The sequence below is a fragment of the Camelina sativa genome, chromosome 2 (assembly GCF_000633955.1).
Source record: "Camelina sativa cultivar DH55 chromosome 2, Cs, whole genome shotgun sequence".
In the NCBI taxonomy this organism is placed as follows: Eukaryota; Viridiplantae; Streptophyta; class Magnoliopsida; order Brassicales; family Brassicaceae; genus Camelina; species Camelina sativa.
Genome location: NC_025686.1, coordinates 15,978,615 through 15,995,739, shown reverse-complemented (window position 1 = coordinate 15,995,739; position 17,125 = coordinate 15,978,615). Strand labels below are relative to the sequence as shown.

The 17,125-nt window shown below is 39.7% G+C and overlaps 2 protein-coding genes and 1 pseudogene across 2 annotated transcripts in view; 1 reads left to right on the top strand and 2 right to left on the bottom strand.

Moving 5' to 3' along the window:
- Positions 1–810, bottom strand: part of LOC104752811 (21 kDa protein-like) — a 30,096-nt gene extending 29,286 nt beyond the window's left edge. The window contains exon 1 of the mRNA XM_010475067.1: positions 603–810. Coding sequence (XP_010473369.1) covers positions 603–810 — 208 coding nt within the window. The remainder of the gene's footprint in view (positions 1–602) is intronic.
- On the bottom strand, positions 6,905–8,515 carry LOC104726260. Its single transcript, XM_010445083.2, has 6 exons — positions 8,354–8,515; positions 8,205–8,260; positions 7,749–7,872; positions 7,539–7,645; positions 7,258–7,321; positions 6,905–7,147 (listed from the first exon to the last, which is right to left on the bottom strand). The coding sequence occupies exons 1-6, from the start codon at positions 8,433–8,435 to the stop codon at positions 7,068–7,070; spliced, it is 513 nt and encodes a 170-aa protein (XP_010443385.1). The 5' UTR covers positions 8,436–8,515; the 3' UTR covers positions 6,905–7,067.
- On the top strand, positions 12,155–15,294 carry LOC104752802 (annotated as a pseudogene).

Sequence of the window (17,125 nt, the reverse complement as noted above, 5' to 3'; positions counted from 1 at the left end):
ATAGGATCAAAAGAGAATATTCTCAAGTTCAAAATTAAACCAAAAATAAGAGGGAAAGAGAGATAACCGCCTTGGCCTTGCGCGTGAAGCAACTTAGCCTTTAGGCGTTTTGCGTTTAGCTCCATGCCTCGTTAAAACCTTCTCCGGTAAACCCATTGGGACAAACCCGGAGTGAGGAAAAAGATTACACTTCCTTGCTTAACGACTTAGCTGTCTTCACTCTTGGGTAAGAGTGAAGACTAAGCGGACTGAGCCTTCGGAGTCTTCATGGGGTGGCTAGCGTTGGACGAATGTTCGGACAAATAGGTTGAGCCGCTGCTTGGCCGCCTTTGCTGAGCTCTTGGAACGTGTGGTGGCTCCGGGAAGGATTGTTGGAGCCTTGGCCGCGTCTGAAGAGGTTGCCCTGGTCGCGTCTGATGCGTCTTGGTCATGCGTCTCGGTCGCGTCCGGCGTGTCTTGGTCTTCTTGGCCGAGGTCGCGTCCTGTGATCACATCATTCCCTCCCCCTTGAAAAGGTTTTGTCCCCAAAACATCTTCGTCTTCACCTACATCAAACGGAACGAGGTCAGTGACATTGAAAGAGGTAGACGTACCAAACTCACCTGGAAGCTCGAGTCGGTAGGCGTTGTCGTTGATCTTCTCGATGACTCGGAATGGGCCATCTCCTCGCGGGCTGAGCTTGTCCTTGAACCAGACCCAATCACCAGGCTTGAACAACATCGGTTTCCGTCCTCGGTTGAGGAAGCGGGCATACTGCTCGTTCCTTCGCTCTATATTGGCTCGGACCTCCTCGTGCAAAGCTTTAACCATTTATGCTCGTGCGACTCCGTCTTGATTTTCAGCTTCATTTGGTGGTATCGGGAGGAGATCCAGTGGCGTCAAAGGCTTGAACCCGTATGCGACCTCGAACGGAGACCTTTTCGTGGCCGAATGCACCGCTTGATTGTACGCGAACTCGATGATCGGAATGCCCTCGAGCCAGGAGCCTTTATTGCTTGCGATAGCTGTGCGGAGTAAGGCGCTTATTGATCTGTTGACGACCTCCGTTTGGCCGTCGGTCTGAGGGTGAGCCGCGGTGGAGTAGAGGAGCTTCATCCCAAGCTTTCGCCAAATAGTGCGCCAGAAATGGCCAAGAAACTTGGAATCCCGATCGGATATGATGGTGCGCGGAACGCCATGAAGCCTTATGACCTGACTAAAGAACAAATTCGCCAATTGCACAGCATCATTGTTCTTGTGGCACGGGATGAAGTGAGCCATCTTTGAAAACCTGTCAACAACCACCATGATACTATCTCTATGCGCCAACAGGGGTAGGCCGAGGATGATATCCATGGAGAGATCGATCCATGGTGCGGTGGACACGGGCAAGGGCAAGTAGAGGCCGTGCGGGTGAGTTGTCGACTTGGAGGTGCGACAAACAATGCAACGACCGACGTGCTTCTCCACCATACTTCGCATCTTTGGCCAATAAAAATGCTCCTTGAGCACGGCCAAGGTCTTTGTGATGCCAAAATGACCCGCTAAACCTCCACTATGAGCTTCACGAACAAGCAACTCCCGGATAGATCCATTTGGTATACACAGCCATCTTCCTCTGAACAAGAACCCTTCGTGAAGGTAGAACTCGGTGTAGATTCCCTTCCCATGGTTATGGAAGCAATCTCCAAATTCAGCATCTCCAGCATAAGCATCCTTGATGCTTTCAAAACCCAATACTCGCGCGTCCATTGTGGCGATCAATGCATGCCGTCTCGATAAGGCGTCGGCGACTACGTTCTCTTTGCCCTTCTTGTACTTAATGACGTAGGGAAACGACTCAATAAACTCCAACCACTTCGCATGACGTCTCTTGAGGTTGGTCTGGCCGCGGAGGTGCTTTAGAGTTTCGTGATCAGTGTTAATCACAAACTCTCTTGCTAATAGATAGTGTTGCCAAACCTCCATGGCACGAACGAGGGCGTATAACTCCTTGTCATATGTAGGGTAGTTAAGTGTAGCTCCACTAAGCTTCTCACTAAAGTACGCCACCGGTATGCCTCCTTGAGTCAAGACAGCTCCGACTCCGACTCCCAATGCATCGCACTCAACCTCAAAAGTTTTGTTAAAGTCAGGAAATGTGAGCAAGGGGGCTTGAGTGAGGTGTTTCTTGAGTTTGGTAAACGCCTTATCTTGTTCCTCTCCCCATCGAAACTCGCTGTTCTTCTTGATCATAGAGGTGACTGGCGCGGCAACCGTACTGAAGTCTCGCACGAACCTCCGGTAAAAGCTTGCTAGGCCGTGGGACGATCGGACTTGAGTGATGCTCGTTGGCGTGGGCCACTCCTCTAGTGCGCGTATCTTCTCTCCATCGACTTTGAGGCCCTGCGAACTCACAACAAAGTCTAAAAAGACCAATTTATTAGCAGCAAACACGCACTTTTTCAAGTTTGCGTAGAGTTGCTCTTCGCGGAGAGTAAGCAAGACAGCCTCTAGGTGTTTACATGATCGGTCAAGCTAGAACTATACACTAATATATCGTCAAAATAAACCACTACGAATTTATTGATAAACGATCTCAAAACATGGTTCATAAGACGCATAAAGGTAGAGGGGGCGTTAGAAAGACCGAATGGCATTACAAACCATTCGTACAAACCCTGTTTTGTCTTGAAGGCCGTTTTCCACTCGTCACCCTCCTTCATTCGAACTTGATGGTAGCCGCTCTTCAAGTCGATCTTTGAGAAGACGCTGGCGCCACTTAGTTCGTCGAGCATGTCATCAAGGCGTGGGATCGGGTGTCGATACTTGATGGTGATGTTGTTGACGGCTCGACAGTCAACGCACATCCTCCATGATCCGTCTTTCTTTGGGACTAGGAGCACTGGTACGGTACACGGACTCAAGCTCTCTCGAACATAGCCTTGCGCCATAAGTTCTTTGACTTGTCGCTCAAGCTCCTTCGCCTCTTCGGGCTTGACACGGTAGGCTGGACGGTTGGGAAACTGCACGCCTGGCACGAGATCGATCTGATGCTCGATGCCTCTGATTGGTGGTAGGCCTTCGGGAAATTCCTCGGGGAACACATCAGCGAAACGTTTAAGGACGCCGCGTATGACCTCCGGTAAGGCTTCTAGTGAGCTATCAAGACCTGAAAGCAACGCATCTCAAAATACCATCAAAATCACTTGGGCTGAGTCCTTAAGGGACTTTCTAACATCGCCATACTGAATCAAGAAATTCTTTTTATCGTTCGAGTCTTTAGACAACTTGTCTTGCAATTCATGAACTTGCGTGGGGCTCAAGGGTTTCAAGCAAATACGTTTGTTGTCATGAACGAAAAAGTATTGGTTAGTGTGGCCGCAATGTGTGGTGCGCTTATCAAACTGCCATGGACGCCCCAATAAGAGGTGGCTAGCTTGCATAGGCACTACATCACATAGGACTTGGTCCTTATACAAACCGACACTGAATGGGACTGTGACCTGTTCCTTTACATGGATCACGGTCTTATCATTTAACCATCTCAAGCGGTAAGGACGGGGGTGGGTTGTGGTTTCAAGAAAAAGTTTCTTGACAAGACTGGAACTTGCCACGTTAGTGCAAGAACCTCCGTCTATTATCAAGCCACAAACACGACCACTTACAGTGCATCTCGTGTGGAAGATGTTGTCATGTTGGTTGGCGTCATTAGTGGCTACGCCGGCGTTCAAAATGCGGCGTATCATTAGCAGTTCTTCAACCTCGGGTTCCGCAACAGCTTCTTCCAGCTCAGCTTCTCCTCGCACATTCTCTTCGGTGGCCTCATCGTCGGACTCGATCTTGCCAGCCTCGGTCAATATCATTGTCCGTGCGTTCGGACAATCACGAGCGTAATGGCCTCTCCCTTGACACTTGAAACATATAATGTCTCGGCTCCGGACGTCGGTGACGTTGCGTCGCGGATCTTGGCGCTCATTGGTGGCCGGCTCCCTAGGTTTAAATCTCGAGTCCGCACTGGTCACCTTTGGCTTTTCTGGCATTCGGTTTGATGGCGACGCGTTAGGAGTCCAATTCGTAACTCCTTGAGTTTGGCCATGAGGTGCAGAGGCGCTCTTCTTCTTGATTTGAGTCTCAATTTGCACCGAGAGATGCAACAACTCTTCAAAGGTTTGATAGGGTTGGCGCTCGACTTTGCGCGCGATGCGCTCTTGCAGTCCATCCAAGAACTGAGCCATGAGTGACTCTTCAGAGTCATCGACTTGCAAACGGTTGCGCAAGTGTTCAAACTCTTCGTAATATTCCTCCACATTTCGTGCGTCTTGCGTGAGTCGCCGAAACTTCTTCTGGAGCTCGCGGTGGTAGTATGGAGGCACGTAGTGCCTTCGCATCTCCGCTTTCAAGACATCCCAAACGGTGATAGGTCGGTCACGGTTGCGTCGTTGCTCAGCTTCGAGTCGATCCCTCCAGGTAAGGGCGTGATCAGTGAATTGTGCCACAGCGTATTGGACCTTTCGCAGCTCCGGATAGGCGTGACATGAGTATAAGTGATTCATATGGCTCTCCCATTCAAGATAGGCCTCGGGGTCTGACATGCCCGCGAACGTGGGTGGAATCATCTTGTGGTTCGGCTCGTGACGTCTTGGAGCTTCGTCGTCTTGATCTTCATAGCGGTGTCGCTGTCTAGGCCTCGGTTCAAAGTCCTCATCGGACTGATCGCTCGCTGGCTCTTGTCATGGTCGTCTAACGGGCAACGGGTCTTCGCGGGGAGGATTCATAAGTTCAATCCTCGTGAGATGGTCAGCAAGTTGCTCTAGACCGGTACGTAATGCGGCGAGGGTGACACCAATCTCTGGAGGCGCTGGTGGAACTTCTTCGGCCATCGTACGGACTGGTCGTTGGTGACGTGGTGCGGCTTCGCGGTGTAAATTTGAATTTAAACCTCGCAAAAAGAATAACACACGTGAGTCTCACTCGTTCAAGAGGACCACACAAAGATTTGTTTCACCAACAATGATTGAAGACAGCTATGACACATTCAAACCTATGACTAAAAAAAATAAAGAAAAAGTAAAAGTAAAAGTGCTACACGACAAGAAATGCTTTATGTCTAAGACCGAAAACACAAAAATAAAACGCAAGATTAGCTTTAAGGATCTAAAAGTGAACTCACAAGAACACAAAGGAACAGAGATATGAACACGAAGAACAAATACGAAAGCTAACAACCTAAGCGAACGATTGGCAATCCTAAGCATGCACCAAATTAAACCAAAAGAACAAACGAGTCCTATGGATCTAAAAGATGCAACCTTTACTACCAATAAACTCAAGATCGAAGCTTTAAACGAAAAGTAAGAGTTCTGGAAAGAAACAACCTCGTAGGAGCTTTGAAGCTCTGATACCAAGCTGATGTGACCCGGAGACGCGGTCGCGACTTGGATACGGTACGGTCACGGCTTGAGCTCTCGGTCAACTTTCAAACGGCAGAACTTTCCTCGGCAAAAGTTCTGGGCTTCGGATCTAGGAGTGAATCAAACGAGGGAAACGGAGTTTGAAGGGATTCAAATAAGCCGTTTGGGTGATTCGTCGAGAAGCCACGAACGGATCGATCGGATGGTACGGATGCGAAATGAGCGAATGATCGGTTGCAGTGGAAACGATGGTGGGGACGAGTTGAGGTGATTTAGTGGAGAACTCGAGAGCTTATGACAGAGGACTCGAGGTTGCGAAGGGGAAAGATGGAAGCGAAGCGAGGGGGAAATACGAATGGATCGAGAGACGATACAAGAGGTTTGGCTCTCCTCTTGATATGTTCTCTAACAAGGTCGAACCCGGTTCGAGGCTTGTTAGGGTTTTCTCAAGGTTCAATCCCAGATTGAAGAAAGAGAAGAGTGAGACAAGTTTCAAGAATCTATCTTGAAGAAAAGTTTTATTTTCATACAAGTCTAAGGAGGAACAAGAGCTTAAGGAGAGTTTAAATAGCTAGGTCTAGATAGGAGCTTAAGGACACGCGGATTCATCTTGATCCGCACATCGTCCTTTTGACGTGTCCCCTTTACAAAGAGAACACATCACCACCTTTTGACTAACACGCTTAGCCACAAACACTCTCCAACGTTTACAAACATAAGGATCAAAAGAGAATATTCTCAAGTTCAAAATTAAACCAAAAATAAGAGGGAAAGAGAGATAACCGCCTTGGCCTTGCGCGTGAAGCAACTTAGCCTTTAGGCGTTTTGCGTTTAGCTCCATGCCTCGTTAAAACCTTCTCCGGTAAACCCATTGGGACAAACCCGGAGTGAGGGAAAAGAGTACACTTCCTTGCTTAACGACTTAACCGTCTTCACTCTTGGGTAAGAGTGAAGACTAAGCGGACCGAGCCTTCGGAGTCTTCATGGGGTGGCTGGCGTTGGACGAATGTTCGGACAAATAGGTTGAGCCGCTGCTTGGCCACCTTTACTGAGCTCTTGGAACGTGTGGTGGTTCCGGAAAGGATTGTTGGAGCCTTGGCCGCGTTTGAAGAGGTTGCCCTGGTCGCGTCTTGGTCAGGCGTCTCGGTCGCGTCCGGCATGTCTTGGTCTTCTTGGCCGAGGTCGCGTCCTGCGATCACATCATAGGGTTTCGTATCACTAAAATAAAAATTGAAGCTTGAAAATTGAAGCTTTACAATTGTTAGTAACGACACCATAACCAAATTTTTTATTGTTTTTTACCAATTTTTTATTTTATTTATTGTTCTTTCTTTTTTATTACCAATTGAAGCTTTACCATTGTTAGCGGTTAACGATCTCGTACCATTCTCCCTTATCACTTCTAACTATGTACAAATATCGAGTACCTTCTTACCGCTAATCTTATGGACGAGCTAATCTTATGAGTACTGTATCTTTTTTTAGTATTTTGACGAGCTAGTGAAGGGACTTAATCTTATGGTGCATCGCTCTATCAACAATGTGTTTTGAATGGTTAATTGAAAAGGTGTAAGTCATTTTTAACAAGAGTTGTACAAAATATTCGTTTTGTAGAGAAAACTAAACCGTTCAAAACTTCAAATTTCTTCATGTAGGAGAATCACACACTGACACTTCCCCGATTTCTCTGTTTCCCTATGCTGCTTTCGTAGGTGGAGACATGTTACTGACAAGGGAACCCGTAACAACGATCACAAATATCTGCACCACCGCTCCTGCATTCGACACAAGAAAACATAATATTTATAACCCGCAAATGTGTAACTCAAGTCGTATGAGGATGTACTTAGAAGAAGAACTGAGTAGAATTATTTGAGTGTTTTACCTAATTGAGCACAAATGAACCCTACGAGCTCAAGCTTCGCTGTTGTTCCCGAGCTATCCCGTTCCTACATCATTTAACGAGAGTCAGGTGATAGCATCAATGCACAAGCTAAATTTCATCTTTTGTGATACCATTACTACCACAATCACCCTAGCCCACAGCTAGGTATGCTTTGGATCATTATCGGATCTATAACATGTAGTTCTAACTAAGCAAAGCTTATCAGCTAATTGAATCATGAGGTATAAGAGTGAAAGTTTGTTCGGACTCAGTTCATTTACCTCCATTGTTAATCTGCTCCTAACAGCACAAAACACGGAAAGAACCATAACAATGGTAGATGCAGCCGTATAGAGCCTCAAAAGGTTTACTCTGCTGCGTCTGCAACCTTATTCAACAGAGACAACAAACATATATAAAGAGACCAAAACAAAAAGGACGCATTTTGTTATGCATAATCGGCAGAACAACAAAGAAGAGAAGGTTAAAACCTAATTCTCCTATCAATGAAGACACAAAGCCAGCAGCAGCAGCTGCAATAGCAAGGGTGTTCATCTCATCTTTTTTCGTTGTTGTCAGAAACGCACACGATAGTCCGATTAAATAAATCACAGCCTGCAAAAGCCAAAACCTGAAAGATTTGAGCTAAAAGAGATACAACTCAAACATAATATCCAGCAATTTTAACTAATGCTACAACAACTTCAAGAACACTACAATCTCAATGACATCAAAACTAAAAACTATGAATTTGCTAGACACTAAACTAAAAGATTTGGTTAATCATGAGGTAAAGCTAGTAAAAGTCACAATGTAATATGAGATTTGAGCTAATTGCAATTTGTTCAACTCCCTCAATTGTGAGAACCTGATCATATGAACTACAATTGTAACAACGCATCACAAAATCGAATCCTAGACCAAAATCAATCCAAATTAAAGAGTACCTGAACAAAGATCAAAGGACGGAGACGAGCTTTTTCTTTAGTGACCTTCGTGTAACCTAAAACAAAACAGAAACATACCGATCAAGACAAAATCGAGGAAAAAAAAATGATCTGGAGACAGAGGAGACTTGGGATTTTTGTAAACTCACGAGAGTCAACGACCATGCGGTATGAGAAATCGGATCCATCGGTACCACTGGGTCTTCCCGCCGTCGGCTTCCTCTGCTGCATCTTCTCCGGCGAAATTGGGTAAGGTAAGTTTGGCGTCGATCGCAGATCGAAAGAGTGAGGTTAGAGGGTTACGTCGACCAAGTTTTATTAGATTTTTTTGTTTGTTTTGGATTTGGATTGAACATTTGAACCGAACTGAACCGTACCAAATTCAAACTAAACCGAGCTAATTAGGAAGCTAACCCAAATTATTATATTTGCGTTAAGAGTTTAATGAGATAATTCTACTCCAAGATAACAACTGAATGCTTCAAGAAAAAAAAAAACACTAATATCCTCTTCTAAATCAAATTATTTTAGTGAGATAATATACAATTATTTTTTTAACAAATTTGATTTAGCATACGTTAAAAAGAAAGTGTTTATAACTAAGTGGTTCACGATCTTTTTTTGTTTTCGTTCATTCATTCCAAAATAAGGAAAAATTTAGTTCATGAATTAGTCAATAGTACACAATACTAGGGAGGTACCCGCGCCTAAAACCCGGTATTAAAATTTTAATAACAACTGTTATGTTATTTTATGATATATTACTTTTCTAAACTAAATATAGTGTTTTATATTTTGAAAAAGTTTATAATGTTTTATTGGATTGTAAAGATGTTTTTGTATTTGTATATATAGTAAAAGATTTATTTCACTAAAGGAAAATAATATTCTAAATGTGAATTATTAATTGAGTCTTTTAAATAAACTACTGTAGTAAACAGATATTGAGATTCAATAAGTAATTCCAAATTTTGTAAGAGCGTAAGCAATTTCCAATAGTTCTATATTATAATATATTATCTCAATTACAAAATAAAGTTTAGAGTAACGAAAAGTTGGATTTAAGTAGCGGTTAATACAAAAACTAAAATTTAGAGTCATTCAAAAAGAAAAAAATAGACAGCCAACACCCCATTCTTTACATTTGAGTTGCTGAGCTTTAACCTTGTTGGTTCATCACATGTTTTATATAATAACGCCCAGCAAATTCAGTCCTGCAAATATATAAATTGTTTGAAGAAATTTGACTTTAACATCATACAGAACTTGATTTCATATACATAATTACATCTTACATAGCCTGGTGATGCTCGAGTCCTTCGAACTCTGGTTTTATGAAGATCTTCGAAGAGTCCAAGGTATTTTCAAGACATGGTGAACCTATGGACATTTAGAATTTTAGGTAATTTTATTGATTACCTTATGATGATTATATCAGATATCAGATAAAACTTATGTTACATACCTTCATATTCTCCAACCCTCATAAACCGCATTACACAGAACACAGGTTCGGATTTGTATATGAAATGGCACCCGCTTGATTGCCATATGGTCCTGAATTGAGAAGCGTGGTTGTCTTTGAGACGACACTTCAAAGTCTCACACCTAGGAGTGTCAATCGGGCTGGCCCGGCCCTGCCCGGCCTGAAACCCGTAAAGCCCGCATATGTTTGAGCTCGGTCTGGCCCAGCCCGAAATATTTTCGAGCCTATATTTCAAAGCCCGAGCCCGGCCCTAACAGGGCTACAGGGCTTTTCGGGCTTTTTCGGGCTTATCTTATCGATCAAAAATTCAAACTTATAAGCCTTAAAAAGCAGTGTTTGAAGGTGTACTATAAAACAAATCAATCAAAAATTTAATAATTCATCTGTATTCACTACAACCAACTTAATTTAATAGAAAATGTTTAAAACTAAATAAAATTTTGATACCTAAACCAAATAAACCAATATATAATTCATATAAAATATCATTAATAAAATTTTTAAAGTATAAAATATGGTTATTGAGTAAATATGAAAACTAGAATTAGAGTTTAAAGCTTTATTTACAATAAATTAATAATCAAATATTGCAATCAAACAAAAATATTAACAAAAAGGTAAAAATATATTTGTTAAAGGGCTTTTCGGGCTGGCCCGAGCCCGGTCGGGCTAAGCCCGAAAAACCCTATAGCCCAAACGGGCTGAGCCCGAAAGGTCCGATTTTTTTCTGGACATATATATTTAAGCCCGAGCCCAGTGTTTTCAGGGCCGGGCCGGACCTGCCCACGGGCTTTGGCCCTAATTGACATACCTACTCACACCTACATGTTTATCAACTCAGTACCTACATGTTTATCAACTCGGTTAAAATATTGACAGAAACAACTTTAAAATGTAACAGTCATAAAGGCAAAGTAAATATCTTTTACCTGCCATTCAACAATATGAGAACAACTTCATTAATATCAATGAAACTCGCAGGCCTTCTTCTATCTTCCATATCCATTATACACGCACAAACATCTAATTTGGGAAAATAGAGAATATAGGTTTTCAAAGTGTTGCTAATCTATTATTGGTAAAGTGTTAGTCTTTCTTTTTTACGTGAAGGACCAATACACAAAGTTTCATAAATCCTAAAAGAATCTAGTTTTTCGAACACAAAGATACCAATTAACTATGTAGACGGATTGTTCCAAACTAATATAATTAATTAAAGAAATTCTTACCGAAAGTGATGGGATGATCTATTCTTCCATGTTTTATGTCATCCAAATCCTCGAACCGAAAGTAATTCTTAGGACTCAATGATTCGAGCAGCGTCATTGTGGTTTGACCCGTAAATTTAATCTGATAGGGGTGATGAGTATTCCTATCCTCCAGGGTTGGATAGATCACTTTGAAATTTCTAATATTGTACCACTCACCATCGTATATATATTTCGGGAGGTTAGCGAGTGTATCGTTCAAATAAGGAGCTTCAATAGTGTCACCCTTCACAGTTTAACAAAAAATTTGTAAGAAGTCTTTTATAAAACAACTGTTAGAACTCAAAATTTAAGTAAATATCATTCAGATAATGACTCTAACCTTTTGATCCACAAGCAGCAGAACTCGTTTTTTGAAGAACTCTGTGACCGTCCAAGAGTGTAAGACCTTGACATTGATACACCAATTAGTTCTTTCTCGAACCAGATCAGCAATATAATNGGACTCAATGATTCGAGCAGCGTCATTGTGGTTTGACCCGTAAATTTAATCTGATAGGGGTGATGAGTATTCCTATCCTCCAGGGTTGGATTGATCACTTTGAAATTTCTAATATTGTACCACTCACCATCGTATATATATATTTCGGGAGGTTAGCGAGTGTATTGGTTAAATAAGGAGCTTCAATTGTGTCACCGTTCACAGTTTAACAAAAATTTTGTAAGAAGTCTTATATACAATAACTGTTAGAACTCGAAATTTAAGTAAAAATCATTCATATAATGACTCTAACCTTTTGATCCACAAGGAGCAGAACTCGTTTTTTAAAGAACTCTCTGACTGTCCAAGAGTGTAAGACTTTGACGTTGATACACCAATTAGTTCTTCCGCGAAGAAGATCAGCAATATAATCGAATTTCATGATGTTCTCAAATTAGGTTTTGCTTGATTCTTTTCTGTTATCGAAAACAAAAAGGAGATTTTTGATTTGTAAGAATACAAAGAGTCACGACTAAACGTTGCGTCTCAATCTTTTTAGTTTCTCACTTTAGTCTGATTATTTTAAACTATAATATTATATAAATATTTTAGTTAAAAGTAAATAATTATATAACACGATTTAGTAAATCAAAATTACCAAATAAAACATGTTTATATAACATTTTTTAAAGAATAAAACATGGTATTATTTTAAATTTACCAATAATTATATAACACAATTATATAAAACATGAAATACCCGTAAATCGAATCCATGGATATCTACGATCATAATAGTCCTGAAAACATGGAAATCCAAGTTTAGACAAAACTATTATTTATTATAAATTATAATTCAATTATAAAAGGAAAATACAATAGTGATAAGAATTATAATTATAAGAAATAATACATGATATTATTTAGTATGAAATTCGTGTATCGTTTAATCTGCTCCACAATACCTAGATCAAATAATTATTATTATTATATTATTATATATGAAACAACCATAGAAACAGGTAAATACAATTTATCTGTAGATCTGTAGATCAGTCCTAAACACATTATCGGAACACCAATATAAATTTGAGATCATGACAAAAGAAACTAATGTAAAACATCATCCAAAATAGAAAATATAATACCTTTTTTAAAAGGTGAACCAACAATAACCAAAGCTTGGTGAGTTTCGAATCTTGCTTCCCAAGAAAACACAACACGAACAGGAAAACACATTTTAAATTAGGTGAATAATACAAAACAGTAAGTTTTGAAATTTTGCTTTCCAAGTAACAGCTACACGAACAAGAAAATAAAAGTGAATCATAAGAAACAGCAAAATCAGAATACAAATTGGAAATTGAGAATATGAAAGAATCTATAAAACTCAACAAAAAAAAAAAGAACGATATTATACCTTGATTAGAAGATGAACCAACAACAACCAAAGCTTTATGAAAGGGATCAGTCGATGTATCATTAAAAACAGCAAGATCGGAATACAAATAAAAATTTGAGAACATGATAAAAGAATTATTAAAATTCAAGAGAAGAATGCTTTTTTTTCGGGTTATGGTGAAAGCAACGATATCATTGTATTTATAGTTGTAAAGGACCTATCTTTTTTAGGTTTTCTAGGCTTTTAGGGTTTACAGTAAGGAGGTGTTTTCTCATCGGGCCTTTTTCATGCAGACACCCATAAATTTTATATTTACGTCGGTCTTTAAACAATCTAATCTAAGCCCATTAATTACCCAAAAATAGTTTTATGCGTGTTATATTATGGTCATGTATCCTTTGATTAAACGTCAAAGAGATTTTATTCATAAAATTTAGGGATTAATTTAGCAAATTCTAGTTTTGCAATTAACTTTTTATGCAATTAGATTATTTCTAAACCGATTTTTGATTTATTTTTAATGCGAAAATAGGTAATTTTATGTCCAGGGGCAAAATATTTCAACGTCAAGGGCAATTTCATTAATGGTATAATGGTAAAATTTTGCTGAGATTGAATGTGGGACGTTTTCACTTCTCGTTTAATATAATTGATGGATCGTAATTTGGATGTTACATTAACAATACTACAAAGTCCATATCTGAAAAGATATCCTCTTGTATATTTTTCATTTGTTTTGGACGCTTTAATTGTAATAAACATGAAATAAATCGTATTAAATAGTATTCTTTTATCGATAAAATTCCAACTTTAGAAGAAAAACAATGATTTTGATTCGTCACTTCAATATCAAAGGAGGACCTTTTTGTTAATTAATTTTTATATTTATTTTTAAAAAATCATAGAGTTGCGTCTGTTCATTGTAGAGTTGTGTCTTATACAATAAAATATCTATATAATATATTTCTTTAAAAAAATCATATGATTGCGTCTGTTTATTGTAGAGTTGTGTCTTTTACAATAAAAAATTCGATAAGATAATAAAATAATAATTTTTTGAAGAATTATGGTAAAGAACTACAACTAAAAAAATCGTTATGGAAAAGTGATCCTAACTGAGAATATTTAACTAATGGTTATAATGAGTAAATATAATTTTTTATTAAATAATTATAATTAAAGATATATTTTAATCGTGAGTGAAACTGTATCAACAAAAGTGCTTCTTGAAATTAGTTGATATAGTTTACACTAGGACTAGTTTGGTTACTTTGATTCTGCTTCTTGATATAGATCTCATGTGCTATTTTTTTGAATTGTTGGTCTTTTTATAAGCTGGAGTTATGCATTTTGCTTCTTGTTGGTTTCTTGATTTGGAACATTAGAGAGACTAATATAGAACAGTTAAAGGTAGAGTCTTTATCCTTGTATCTTCATGTAGCTCCTAGAGGGTCTTTAGGGCATCTCTTTCTCTGTTGTTGGAACACAAGAGAGACCATTTTTGAACAGTTAAAGGCAGAAACTTTATCATTGTATCTTAATGTAGCTCTTGAATGATCTTTTGGGCATCTGTTACAGATAGATGGTATCAGCATCTCTGTTCTGTTGCAGAGATGTTTATGTTGTAAAGTAATTTGAGCCATAGCAGCTTGCTTTCTCTGCCGCACTTGGTATTACCTTGGGTGTAATTCCCATATGTGGTAGGTGTCTCTCACCATTTTCTGTTTCCTAAGCTTACTGCTTTTTGATTTGAGATTGCAATGTATTCTTCTTATTTGAGGGTGCTTTTTGCTATGAAAACAGGTGTTCCTGTTCTCCTATGTGGAGTAGTTTTTGCGGTGCTCGGATCTTCTTGTCATGCTCCTACCGTAATGTTGGCTAATATCATTGCCACTCCAGCAGAACTCGCGTAAACCTTTATGCTATGCATATCCTTTTAATCTCTTGTAATTTACCACTTTTACTGAAAAATGATGCATCAGTTTTGTCCCTGACTTGGATTTTGGTTTTCCTTTTCATGTGTTTCTTATTGAAGTCTTGTGGTGCCTTTTCTAAGACTTGGTGAAAAAGTCATTGGTGGACCTCATTTTCCTTTGACACCAGATGCTCTAGGGAAGGTTTTCACTGGTCAAGCCTCTCAGGAAGTCTTTTTTAGCATTGGTAATGCGGTAAGTAGCTAAAATTGTGAAACCGCTTGGTCCATTCCCTAGCATAGTCATTTGTGATCTTATCCTCAGTACTTGCAAGTCTGATTGCCAATGTTGTCATATCTGAAAGATACGTTGTTTATTTAACTCCTATGGTACTTAGTGGTATTGCAGTTACTAGGGTGGGTCGTAGCAACTCCATTTTTCTTCATTTCGCTATACGTTGTGTTGCTGCCATGTTTTAAAATACTGGTCCGCAAGTTTGGCGCCGCTTCTTCAACCCCAAAGCTACCTACAAGTATGGAGACAGAGCTGAACCCAAAGCCAAGAGATGCTTAAATTCAACAAGAGTTAGAAACCTCACTGTTGTTTCTATCAACACGAAGCCCTTAAATTGTAACATCAAGCTGCGTAGACTAATGTATAGAGTATACACACTTGCATTATCAAATCCTCACACTCTTGTTTGTAAACTCTTTTGGAAATGTCAGTAACCAAAATTATTGGTGGTTACATGTAAACGTCTAAACTCGACAGTCCACACATAAGCATGAAGTCCATACTGTATGGCTTTGTTCTTGTATTAGGGTCGTCTTTAATCTCATAATGAATAGTATGCTAGTGTTTCTGCTAGAGGTGATCAATTTATCCCAACCCAAACTAAAGTAAAGTCCATGCGCAAACCGTTCAGTTGAACTTTTCATGAAATCGAGTCGGACCAATAAACTGCTCTACATAATCTCCTCTTAAACATAAGAGTTCTAAGCGAGATTTTTTTTTTTTTAATTTTATATACATTTAAATGGAAATATGCTAGAATCATATCAAGATTCACATTTTCTTCTCCACTTCTTAATTTCCATCCAAATTTCATGGGATTCATCTTATAGATGGGATTTAACAGCCCACAATATTTGGTTTATTAATTTCCAAGTTGTGTCTAATATTTTGGTCTCATATATGGTTTTATATACTCTGTCTGCGTGTGAGGATCAAACGGTTGTCAAAACAAATATCAAAGTTATTACAACAATAAAATATGATAGGAATGGGTTCTACAATTCAGCTTTTCCCAAAGGAATCATTTTTTTCTTCCCGAATCTGTCTCAAGCCTAAGTTGCCATGGAATGAAAGTCGCACACGTTTCTTTCTTCAATGCCAAGAGTCCAAAGACTCTTTCCTTTTTCTTTGCCTTCGGAATCATAAAATTGTGGGATCAATGGGTTTATTAAAACCCCAGCGGCCCACTTGGACGTTAAGTTAGCCCCTTTTTGTTTGTCTTAACCGACTAAATATATACATTAGGTCTCTTTAATTAGCATATATATATATAGCTACGATTCTCCAGGTCTCTTTTTTTTTTTTTTTTTTTTTNTTTTTCTCAACATCAACTATTCATTTACCAAGATCTTACAAGCAAATCATAGATACAATACATTCACCTCTAAAAGATTTGGACCAAAATAAATGCAATGGTTGATCAAGTACAACCCTGGAACACTAGCGGATCCAACGCTACCCAATCGAGAGCCATTGCATTTTTTAAACCACAACGAGATAGACAACACACCACAATTCGGAAGTGAAGTCATCCCTTAAACCACCTAAATTAACCTAATGACTCGAAAACAATTACTAACACAAAGAAGGCCAATAACTACTACTGAAAAAAGATCAAAAACCAGCTACGAGAACCTCTGGATCGACATGTAGAACTTATCCCAATAGCTTCAACACCCAAAGGCGCATCATCAGAAGAGCTTGGCCTCTTCGGCTTTCATTGTTCCAGTCTTAAACCTAAAAACGGACATTTTGTCCGACTGAACCAACCAAGAGTTGCGAGACAAAACCGACGACAAGATGCATCTCCAATCTACCCAATTAATAACTAGAATGCTAAGCTTTTTCAGATTAAAATTGGGAACACAGAATAGCATATCATCACCTCACAGTGCAAGATTGAGGAGCTACATCACTTTCGTCGGTTTACAGAACACACACCTTGGTCGGACTGAAATAAACAAAACCGCTCTTTACAATACTCCGCCGTGGCTGGAATGAGAGGAATGATTTGAATAAGAACCCAAATCCGGACGCAGAAGCTCGTCGAAGAGAAGCTTCATCTCTCAATGCTCACCGAAGCCAACAAACCACCAGAGACAGAACCGCCGGAACCAGGAAGCGACATCGTCAACCC